General features: G+C 51.0%; 1 protein-coding gene across 1 annotated transcript in view; it reads left to right on the plus strand.

Moving 5' to 3' along the window:
• arhgap46a (Rho GTPase activating protein 46a) overlaps positions 1-12,102 on the plus strand; it is a gene marked incomplete at its 5' end in the record, with an annotated part of 50,816 nt that overhangs the window by 34,000 nt on the left and 4,714 nt on the right. Inside the window, 4 exons of the mRNA XM_080846659.1 lie at positions 3,427-5,017; positions 7,945-8,641; positions 8,915-9,010; positions 12,028-12,101. Coding sequence (XP_080702785.1) covers positions 3,427-5,017; positions 7,945-8,641; positions 8,915-9,010; positions 12,028-12,101 — 2,458 coding nt within the window. The remainder of the gene's footprint in view (positions 1-3,426; positions 5,018-7,944; positions 8,642-8,914; positions 9,011-12,027; position 12,102) is intronic.

The raw sequence follows: 12,102 nt of genomic DNA on the forward strand, positions 1-12,102 counted from the left end.
AATAATAATAATAATAATAATAATAATAATAATTAGGGCAATTCTAGTTTCAAGCATTAACTTGCTCAGAACCAGTTATAAAATCTCATTAACAAGTTATAATACCGTATTAAGATAATTAAGGATTGAAACGCTTGAAGGAAGTGAAATATCTTGTCAGACAAAAAACAAGCATATTTTGCCCTGATTTAAGATATCTCATCTTAATAAGATTGAAATGTTTGCAGTGTAGGACGTGTAGCTTATGTGCCTGCCTGTTAAAGGAGACGGTGGGGCTGAAGTAGGTGTGTGTTTTGTTTACAGCGCGGTGATGTATGTTGATGAGAAGACGTTTGTCTCTTCACACATGAGACCCCCCTAAGTTGATGGCAATGTGAGCACTGTATTGGTATTTCCTGTTGTTGCCACACAGAGATGCCCTTTGAACTATATATATGGGGGCCCCTCCCCCCACACGCACCAGGAAGTGCTGAATGGCCCTTCTCTCGTAAAGCCATGGCATTGGTCATTTCATTTGATAGGTTAGTCTTCTCTAGCCTGAATTATGCACTGTTGTTCCCTTCAGGAATGTGTCTCTGTGCGTGTGGGTGTGTGTGTGTGTGTGTGCTCACGTGTCTTTATGTCCGTGTGTGGTATTCACAGTTTGTTTGCCTTTGTCTCTGTTTGTTCATCATCTCTCCCAGAGGATTTGAAACATGGCATGCAGATAGACCCTCTTGGATTGTTTAGTCTCAGAGAAACTATATATGGTGAGATCCCTGCAATGCCATGAACGTTGATTGTGGCCGGTGTGTGTGAGAGTTTGAACAAGTGATAGTGGTGTGTTGGATTCCCAGATTTATAACCTCACCCAGCACTGCTCCATTGATCAGGCATACACACACACACACACGCCACCTACCTACCTACATACATACATACACACTCACAGAAAGACTTTCTCTGTCTTCAGTATGTCTGTTGCCATAGCAACATAACCACACAAGCACAAGAGGGCCTCTTTTTCACTTTTCCATGAGAATTCTAATAGAACACTCCTCCTCTCTCCTTCCTTTCCCGCCTCCCCAGTCCTCTCCCTCTCTGTCAAGAGTGATGGGAACAGCTGTATGCCAGAGTACATAGACCCTCGCAAGTCCTTCTTTTTTCCTTTCTCACAGCTGTGTCCTCCACTCTTGATGAAGAGCACAGACCTGCTCTCTCTCTGACTCCACATCTGTGCCTACCTCCATTCGTCATTCAAAGCTGTGACTTCCACTCCGGAGGAAGACATTCATTTGGCGTCTGACTTCACACAAGAGTGACAGCAGCAGTTCTCTCTCACACACACACACACACACACACACACACACACACACAGATTTGAGCCCTTCTTACTCTTCCCTGCCCTAAATTACAAGCGTGTGTCTTAAGTGTGTTAAGACCTGAACACAGATCCTCATGCTCGCTCCTCTGCTCTCCCCTCCACTTGCTGTCAGTGTGGGCCAGCCTGAAGAGGCTCCTTGGCATGAGAGAGCGGTGCTTGGACCAGTGCCATGTGGCCGTGGGCCAGGGACTCGATGCGCTGCTCTGCACTGGTGTCTGAAGGCCCGCGTTTGTGTCTGCCCAAGCGTTTAACACGCTTGTTTACTTTGAAATCAGCGGAAGAGCGCTCGAGATGGAGAGAGTGATAGAGGAGCGATAGAGAATGTCCTCCTGGCACGGAGGAGAGGAAGAACACACTGTGGAGGTTTATGGGCCTGTGGGGGAAGGGGAGAGGGAGGGAGGGAGGGTGGGAGGGAGGGAGGGAGGAGGGGGGAGGTGTTATTGTGCTATAATTTGTTTGTGTGACTGAGAAGAGGTAATAGGGCTGTTGACAGTCTCTTTGTTGTTTTACTCCTTTTCCACTCCTCATTCACACCCTCCGTCTGCTGATCCCAAACACCTCAGCCGCGTTGCCATGGCTTGAGTGGATATCCTGTGAGTGTGATTGTCGGTGTGTTGGTCAGTTGGGTGTAGTGGAAGGGACACCCGGTGGAGAGATGACTCATAGATGAAATCCCCCTCCATACCGCAGGCTGTCACATGAGTCCAGAGCTGCATTGTTTCAGGTTGTGGAGGCAGAAGTGTGTTTGGAGACTGCTGGGGTTTTTTCTCTCAAGCTAATGACTTTATGGTCTGTGCTCAGAGGGGACGGCCTAAGAGGAGAGGTTTTAGATAAGTCTGTGCACTCGCTCATTTCACCACTTTATGAGAGGTGAAGGGTGCTCAACGTCCAACCTGTTCACGGTAAATATGAGGACTGTTGGCTTTTACCCGATGGCCCATTTTTTTTACTTCTATGAGAGACTAAATAATTTTGACTGTTTTCTGCAATTAAACCTTTAAAGGTTTTCTTCATGGTTTGTTCAAGTATTTTTACCAGAGCACAGTATTGTAAAGAGCAGTCATTCAATCATAACAGCTTGGAGTGTTGAGATAGACAGAGGGGGCTGAGATTTGTGGAATGCGGACCGTTGGAAGAATTTGAATGAGAATGGGGGATTAAAGGGCGGGAACGGTGAGAGATTACCGCCAGATTAATTATCAATGTCAGGATTAATGCCTTAACCTCACTTCAATTTAGCCTCTTCACTTCACTCCCTCAACAAGGAAGAAGTTTGAAGTATTACTGCAGTTTTTGTTTCGTTATATCTTACATCCCTGATTGTGTCTCGCCTCTTTAATTGTTAAATAATCTTCTATATTGTATATCTTACATTCTTGATTTTGTCTCGCCTCTTTAATTGTTAAATAATCTTCTATACTTGAAAAGAATGTTTGGATCAAGTGCTTGTGTGATAGCAGGGCCTTTTCTGGAGTTGTCTTGTTCAGCCTCTTTCTCTCAAGCAGAAACTATTTCATTTGGGTGGGAATGTGTGGTGCTAAAATTCTGTAAGAAAAACATGAGGCTTTTGTTGTGCTGGGGGTGGGAGGCGGTCAGGGGACGCTGATAGGTTGTCTTTTATACGACTCCTATACAATCAACCCCTCAGTCTGCGGCCAGGCGGAGGCGGCCTCTCATTCACACGTCAGTCCAGCAGTGCGCTCTAAAGAAAGGCCTTTCTCCAGGAACTAAAAAAATACTAACAATCAGATGCTGCAAAGAAAATGTAATTTCATGTAACTGGTGCCATTTTTCGAGATGAGTGTGTGCCTTAATGGCATCCCATGTAATGAAAACAAATATCTATGAGAAGGATTGGTCAAGAAGGAGAGGTCTGTTGCTGTCTCTACAGTGTACTAGGGTATTTAGATGGTCATTTGAAGTGAATGTTTTACTTTGTTGTCTGCTGCGAAGGACCGTTTTCAGAGAGGATATTGCATTTAATTATCTTTTTTTCTTTCTGTTTCTCTCTCTGTCTTCTGTCATCTTTTCTCTCCATCTCCTCATGTCCTTACCTACTACAGAGAATCTGCTCAGAGATGGCAGCCCCCACTTGGTTCTAAGGCAGCCATGTTGGTGAAGGTGAACAGCATGAGCAGAGCCCAGTCAGCGGCAGCAGCAGCCAACGGAGCCTCCCTGCAGCTCCTCCACCACCACGGCACACACGGCAAACCTAACGGCCACTCCGCCTGCACCCTCAACCCCTCCAACGGCAAGTCCAGCGCCTCGTACATCTGCTCCGAGCAGGCCTACAAGACCACGCCTGCTGGCAGCAAGATGGCTTCCCCCGGCACACGGCAAGCCCACCACCTGCGCAAGGCCAGCAACGGGAGCTTCTGCCTGCTGACCTCGCAAGGTGAGCTGGCCCAGAGCCCTGGGTCCCTACAGCGTCCGCAGTGCAGCACCCCGCGCTCCGTGTCACCGCAGTATGCCTCCGCCGCGGCACGTCTCTATGACGACCCGGCCTCAGAGTGCCCGATCTACGACGAGCCGCCCGACATGGCCATGGAGGTGGAGGGGGCGCAGCTGCAGAACGGAACCGCTCCACGACACCCTCATCAGCATCAGCATCAGCATCAGCACCCCCACCCCCAACAGCACCCCCACCAGCACCCACACCCCCAACAGCACCCACACCCCCAACAGCACCCACACCCCCAACAGCACCCACACTCTCACAGCCTGCAGAAGCCCAAGCTCCTCCAGCCCCCCACCCCGGGCCACACTGGCTCCCGGCACAGGAGGAGCCCCTCGTCTTCTGACTACAGCCCCGCTGGCCTGGAGTGCATCAAGCACATGGTCAACGTGGACCCCAAACAGGGCAGCCTCCTGTCCTCGCCGTCACCAGGGCCCTCTCCCTCCCCCTCCCCGACCGCCACGCCCGACTCCCTGCTCCCCCAGGGCCCGCGGCCCCAGCTGAAGGACGGTGTCAGCCTGGAGAAGAAGCAGCAGTCGTGGCGGGCGCTGGAGGCCAGCGTGCTTCGCGCCATGGAGGTGCACCACAGCCGGCAGAGCAGCCAGGCCTCGCAGGACTTCGGCAGCCCCCCGCCGCCGCCGGTCACGGGCCCCGGTGGCTACCAGGACTCTGGCTACTCCACGGGCCCGTCCCCCAGCCTGAGGCGCAAGAGTCGCAGGCGCGTGGGGGGCCCCGGGGCTGGTGGTGGTGGGCGACCGGGGTCGATTGGTAGCAGCGGCGAGCTGAACGCACTCAACGAGCGGCTGATGGCGGAGATGCGGGAGGTGGTGAGCCGCTCCAACACCATGAGGGAGACACGGGCGATGGCCGCCGCTGTGGCAGTTGTGACAGAGCTGGACTCAGAGATGGTCGAGGGCTGCTTGACTGGCCCGCACTGCCACTCCCCGCTGGGCTCACCCCGTAGGTACGGGAGAGGTCCGCGCTGCTCATCCCCGGAGGACCTCGCCACCTCCCCTACCACCACCGTCGCAATCATAGGTAGCCGATCACTTGGCCGAGGGGGTCACCATTGTAACCTGGCCAGCCTGGACTTCTCTGGGCGGCAGAAGCGCACCTATGAGAAGGTGGACACGCTTGAGAAGAGCATTAACAGCCAGATGAGCCTGTCCACACCTGAGACTGTAGGACCCCCTTCTCAGGTGAGCTGCTCTACCTGTCAGTCTCTGTCTCTGTCTTACGTGTCTGTCCTAACAAGAACTACTGGTCTCTGTGTTTCACTTGTCTGTCTGTATGACTTTCTTTTGTCTAATTCACTAGTCTGAGTGCCTGCCTCTAAAATAATAACTGACTTTTTGAGCTGGAGTTTTTGATAGGCTTCTGTGCGGTCATCTTTTGCTCTGTTCAGGGGCTTGTCTAGATGCCCTTCTCTATCATTGTTGTGTGGCTGGTTCATTTTCTCTCTGTCGGTGCACATAAACTTGTCCCAAACCCCTCATGAAATCAGCGCACCACAGCTTTATCTCGTCTTTCTGCCGACACCCCAAGTCAAAGTACATCCTGTATGTGCTCAGAGCGATAAGCTCAGAAAGCCTTTTTTTTTTTGGGGTGAGCCGTCCTCAGCTATCTATCTCAGCGATTGCATGCGCCCAGGGGTAATGAGGACGTTATAAGGGAAAAGCCACTTCACTTTCATTCCAGCTTGTCTCCTCACCCAAAGGCTATGTTTAATTAAACGGCCTGATGTCCCATCCAGTTCACAGCTCAGTGAGAGCGGGGGATTGCTGCTGCTGTTGGGCAGATCCATGTTTCCAGACCTCAGGGCCTTGTCTGGGCACAACTTGGGTTCATAGCACACGAACAGGCAGACTTCACGTCTTTCTTTTAATCTCAGCAGGGGGTAAAACTGTTTAGAGTCTGTTTCAACTTTTTTTTTTGCCCACTCGACATTCCCCACAACCCCCCACATCTGCCCTCTTGTTTTGTCTGGAGGTTCTCGACAAAATGCTGCCCAGGAATCCGCAAGCGTATCAGCCGTGACGGCCGTTGAGTCGCTTGAGCTCAAACAACGCTTGGCGGTTTAGATATGATCTAAATTTGATTTAAACGTGAAGAAGAGGAGAATTACAGAGTGCTTCAGTCGAGCACGCTTGATGGCATGGTTGAGCCTTGGCAGACAGGCATACATTTGAAACAGCGGGCTGCTGGTGGTTGGGTCATCAGGAGGCGAGCATCCATCACTATCACAAACATTTCGCCACCTCACAGAGAAATACAGTCCCATAGTAAAGTGAAGGTAAATGGCAAACAGATTGCTTTAACAGCCTTTGGTGCAGTCATTCTCTGGGACGCAAGCATACATCACACACACACACACACACACTGGTGAGACACATGACTCATGTTTGCAGCTTGGCTGTGAGGTGTGTTTTTTTAACTGGAGACGGGGTCTGCTCCACATGATTTAGATTCACTCCTGGGAGAGCTAAACCCTCCTGCAGGCCTGACCCACGGCATCAAGGTCTCTGTCTCCTTCCTTTCCCTCCAAATTGGGCGACCTCTCTCTCCTTCTCTCTGCTGGAGGGGAAAGCTGCATGGCATGCTGTTGAAACGCATCCTTCAGTTCATCGGTATGCTATGCTAATTGGTAAAGATTAGCATTGAAACATGAAAGGCCACTGTAAACACAGTCTACCTTGGTGTGCGTGACTATCTGTCTGTGCTGTACTATCTGACTATCTGTACACTGAGGAAGACTGATGGGTAATGGCGTAGTGTTGTGAGTGGAAGACAGAGCACTTAATCGTGTGAGTCAGTCTAGGGCACCTGTTCTGTAATGGTCAGCAGCAGCTGAGATGGCCGACACCAAGATTCACACCCTCTCTCCACCCTCTGCCAGCTCTTCCACCCACTGGCCCTAGTGTGACGGGCCCTACTGTGGCCAGCCTGGGCACTGGGTGTTGTGCCAGGCACTAGCCGTGCTTCAGAACATACTACCTACGGCTCAGGATGAGGGCCCGCTGTGCCCCATATGGCACAGGCCTGGCACACACAAACATTGCTGGGCTCTCTGGGCATCATCACTGCCAGGAGGATTCTGATGCAACAATGGCTGTTGCCGTGGCGATGGTCTGTAGTTCCGAATCGGCCCCTGAGCACAGATCTGGAATGTTCCCCGTTTCAAAGCCTGGTGTTACGTCACAGCCACCCATCCCAGCCATTTGGATGGGCCTCCCACAAGATTGAGTGGCTGCTGACATTCATCTATTCAGAGCAGTCAAAGAGGCTTTGAGGCTTCTAATTTGAGGGTTGTAGTATGACTTTGCTCTGAGGAAAGATTAGTGCCTTCAGTTTGAAGAGCAAACTCCAATTTTTCTCCCTGAGTATACCTCACTAAACGTACGTAATTCACAACAGTTTTCTCTGCAGAGATATTTCTGAAATCTGTCTATATATCACATGCTCTTTATGCTTGTGTCATATTCATATTAACTATCGTTTCAAAAAGTTTAAAGGCTTTACACTTGATTGTTATGTCTACATATACTCCCCCCCAAAACCCCATGTTATGTGTGGAGTTGTATTGGTCTCTGTGTGAGACTCAAAGAAAGGTGGGGAAATACCACTGTGGATCAGAAGGAGCACTTTGGATTTGCTCGTAGATTTGAGGAGAGAGAGGCCTGTAACTGTGTGTGTTAGTGTACAGTGTGTGTGGAGTGGTGGAGAGAGAACTGCTTATGTCATAGCATGTGTAGTCACCTGCTCCGCAAGACAGAGTCCATGTGGACCTTGGATTGTTGTTTTCACTCTTTTTCCTTGCCCTCTTTTGTTCCTGCGTGCGGTTCCGTTACGGCTTGAGGAACGATAATGTGCCGATCCTGCAACAAACCTCCCTCAAGCTCCTATTCTCTCTCTCTCTCTCTCTCCCTCTCTCCCGCTCCCTCTCTCTCTCTCTCTGTTCCGCTCTCTGCAGCACAGACCACACAGTCACTGCTGCAAATTGGGTACAGTCACCGTTGCTAGCTAGTTTCCTACTACTAGCCTCGTCTATCCTCTACTGTCTCTGTCTCTCTCTGTCTGTTCCTTTCCTCCTCACTCACTCTGTGTCTGTCTGTTGTCTCTCTCTCAGGCGGGGACTCTCGACTCGAAGGTCCAGCTCGAAGGCAGGAAGAAGGGGATGGTGGAAGGGCGGACGGGCTCCCTTGGCCCCCACAGGCCCATCCCCGGGGACAGGAGCGCTCCGGGCCCTGCCGGAGGAGGTGGAGGAGGAGGTACAGGGAGCTTGACAGCTGGCACAGCCGGGTACCAGCTGGCCTACGCCACCCTGCGCCAGCCCCCGCCCCCGGCCGACGCCAACATGGCCGACTGGGCCAGCAAACACCTGAACCTGCACACGCAGGGTCTGTTCCGCCGGCGCGTCTCCATTGCCAACATGCTTTCCTGGAACCGCGGCTCCATCAAGAAGCCCATGCTGGTCACCAGCGACCGCGTGGTGCGCAAGGAGGCCTGCGAGATGTTCAAGCTGGTGCAGGCCTACATGGGCGACCGGCCGTCACGTCTCGACCGCCGCCACGCTGCGCTGGTCATCGTCACCAAATGCTGGGCCATGCAAGGACTGCGTGACGAGCTCTACGTGCAGCTGGTGCGCCAAACCACCGGCAACGTGACTCCGCGTAGCCTAGCCGCCGGCTGGGAGCTGATGGCCGTCAGCCTGGCCTTCTTTGCCCCCTCACCCAAGTTCTGCTGCTACCTGGAGGGCTACATCCAGCGCCACATGGATCCAGCCAATGATAAGAAACGTGAGTTTCTCATTGAACAACAACAGGGTGGGTGCCATTTCCTCTTCTTCCTTTCACTGTTGTTTTTTATGTTTGTTCTTTCCTTCTGTCTGTATTCCCATCGGATTTCTTATTGACAAAATTAGGAACATTTGGGGATTTTTCATGTAATGGATTTGTCTGTGTGCTTGTGACACTTTTTGTATTATTCTAATCTTTTTGAGTTGAAAAAGCTGTAGTAAATTGGCCATTCATTTCTTTTTCTTAATTTTTTTCAACCAAATGTTAACGTGCGTTTTTTTTCTCTCTCCTGGATTGCAGTCACCCAGTTCATCCTTGACCAGCAGGACATAAAAAAGAAGAACTCAAAGTCCAGAAAGAAGAGAAAACAGAACACAGACGAGGACGAGCAGGAGGGTAGGTCCACCAGCGCTTTCATTTTCTGTGGCTATCGCACGCAACTCTCAATGCAGTTACCCTGTTCCAGATTCAAATGCTCCCTCTCCCTCAAAGGAGTAGTCTCTTAGTTTCTCTCCCCCCGTGTACAGCGGGTCCTTTTGAGATAAGGTTACAGAGTTCTCCGCGATAAAGTTCCCACAATGGAGTGTGCTTAATGCAATGTCCCCCTCTATGAATGGCTGCAGACACACACCCCACATGAACTCCAGTTTGTAAATGGCTACGGTGCAGCTTGACCGTTGATCCCCGTGCGCAGGCATGTGGCATTTTGCTCAACCCCATTTTATCAGAGTCAAATCTGCGCGGATCAATAATTGACCAAAGTCAATATAGGCTCCAATTAACTGTCCCCTCCAGGGGTGCACATGGCCTGTTGTGTTCCCGCACGTCATGGGACAATGAAGGAGGGCGTCCGCTTGCTCCCTCGTTCTGCAGAGGGGAGGGGTGACCTCATTAGCCGAGCCACAGAAATGCTCCCTGGCTGATGGTGGTGATCTCATATGTGAGGGGGGCCTGCATGCCCTGTGTTGTTGCTGAAGTGCAGAGGCCACCCCTGTCACCTCGACTCACTCTTCCCTCAGGGTCAAAGGTCAGGTGACTCTGTGAGTCAGAGCGCGCAGTCAGTCGCCACTCGCGTGACTGACCCCCGTTAAACAAAAACACTCCCCACACACTCGCTCACTCATACACTAGCTCACTCATACACTCACTCACTCATACACTCACTTACTCATACACACACACACACACACACACACACACGCACACTGGCATCACTGACCACTTCAGGTATGTCTAGTGCCCATGTAGAGGCACATAGACATGCAGTGAGTAACACTGCTTGGGCGATGAATGGGGCAGATGTGGTCATGGACGTAGTCATCATAGTGGCTACTTATCTCGCTTTCTCTCACTCTCTATTGCTCGCTCGCTCTCTCTCTCTCTCTCTCTCTCTGACAGCTCTGTGGGTTGCGGGATGTGATTCACCACAGGGAATTCTTGAGGCTTTCCCCTTCTAGGCTGTGTTGGGCTGGTCTCTGTGAGGTTGGGTTGGGCTGGACCAGAAATATGTTTTTTTTAGGCCTAGTAGATTGCATTCAAACAGGCTGGACTAGGCTGAGCTGGGTTTGGATTGGTCTGGCAGACTGGACCGGTCCTGGCTGAGATGGTCCTGGTTCATAAACTGATCACAGTTGTTTTACAGAACAGTTATTGAATGGAATTGGGGGGGGCGGGTGGGTGGGTGGGTGGAGTCCACAAACTATACGTAGCCCACAGCACATTTCCTCACTGTAGTTTGGCTTTTCGTTGCTGTCTGGTGTAATAATAGCCATGTTGCCTATTCAGACCACCACTGGAAAGAGAAAGCCGCCACCACACCCCGACACAAACACAACCCCCCTCCCACTCTGAGACAGTTTTTGTTATGAGGCCTTTCTCCAAAATGTTATTTTCCCAGAGACCAAAGGCCTTGATGTATGGAACAATTGCTCTAATTAGACATAATTATAGTCGGAGCTCGGAAAAAGATGAAGGCGGCCTGTGTCAACATGCTATGCATGTCACCTGTTTGCCATAAATCTAAGGGGGGAATGGGTTGGAAAAGAGTCGGGGATGGGGGGCTAAGGAAGGGTACAGTTTCACCAAACATTCCCAAAAGGATACTTTTCATCCCAGCAAGAGGCTTGTAGCATCTGGCTCTCGGATGGGATGCTGGGAAGTTGCGGTGGCGGTGAAGGAACGGCAACCCCATGGCTTTTATTGAGTGGGCCTGCTCCCTGTTCCATTCCTCAAAGACTGTGTGTGTGTGCGCGTGTGTGTGTGTGTGTGTGTGTGTGTGTGTGTGTGTGTGTGTGTGTGTGTGTGTGTGTGTGTGTGTGTGTGTGTGTGTGTGTGTGTGTGTGTGTGGAGTACAGGCCCAGATGGACCAGCCACATCCTCACCCTCTCTGTGCTTCAGATGGTTTCATGTTAAAGAAGATGCCACTTGTAAATCGCATACTACATTTAAGTCACTATTCAGACATTTTGGAAGAGGACCTCGCTACAAACACACATTAGATTTGTCCATTTGCCGTTAATATGTCCACAATCTCAAATATCAGCTGAGTAAGTGTGTGGGAGTCTGTTTGAGTCACGAGACCCTGTTTGGCTCCTTTTCGTCTTATCATCAAGCCTGTGCTGGGCACCTCTTCCTCAGACGCCACCCTCTCCAGACTGCATCCTCGTCTTACTCATGCTACCAGGCACACACCAGACATGGGCTCGTAACTCTGAGAGATGGCTTATGTTGTGTAAGCCATGAGTCACACTCTAAAGTCAGATGTTGAATCAGAGGAACTGGGGGTGCAAACATGCCGAAGACCTCCCAGACCCCACACACACACACACACACACACACACACACACACACACACACACACACACACACACACACACACACACACACACACACACTGAAACCAGAAGCCAGCGAGAGTGTTGATCGCCAGCAGCCCAGCGCCCACTCCTCATATGTTGGTCTTATGAGTCAGTGGGAGCAGGAAGTGTTGTCCAGGCTTCCCCTGAAAGCCGAGCTGCTCTGGAGTAAATCACTCCAGCCTTTTGACAGCCCGGCGCTGCACCTCGAAAGCAGACGGACCAGCTCGAGAAGGTGCCGCCTCCATAATTACGGTGCCAACTCTGCAGCTTTAAGAGTAGCCAAATGAAAGGGAAGCAGTATGAGAGTGACTGAGTGAGTGGGAGAGTTTTGGGCCAGATCAACATGCTATGGGATTTTTTTTCTTTTCTGTCTTTTGTGAAAAAGGAACAGGTTTGGTTACTCAAAGACCACACGCAGCTGCCACTGGTGTGACAGTGCACAGACCCGTGTTGTTGTTACACTGCCTGGGGGAATGTGTCTGTTCTCTCTCTCAGACTCATCCTCTCTCTCTCTCTCTCTCTCTCTCTCTCTCTCTCATGTTTTCTTCTCTGCAGGCCTTCCCATTAGCACTTATGCCAAGTACTGCTACCGCAAGCTGCAGAAGGTGGCCGTCACTGGGGGAAAGAAGG

Source organism: Sprattus sprattus, assembly GCF_963457725.1.
Source record: "Sprattus sprattus genome assembly, chromosome: 10".
Lineage (NCBI taxonomy): Eukaryota > Metazoa > Chordata > Actinopteri > Clupeiformes > Clupeidae > Sprattus > Sprattus sprattus.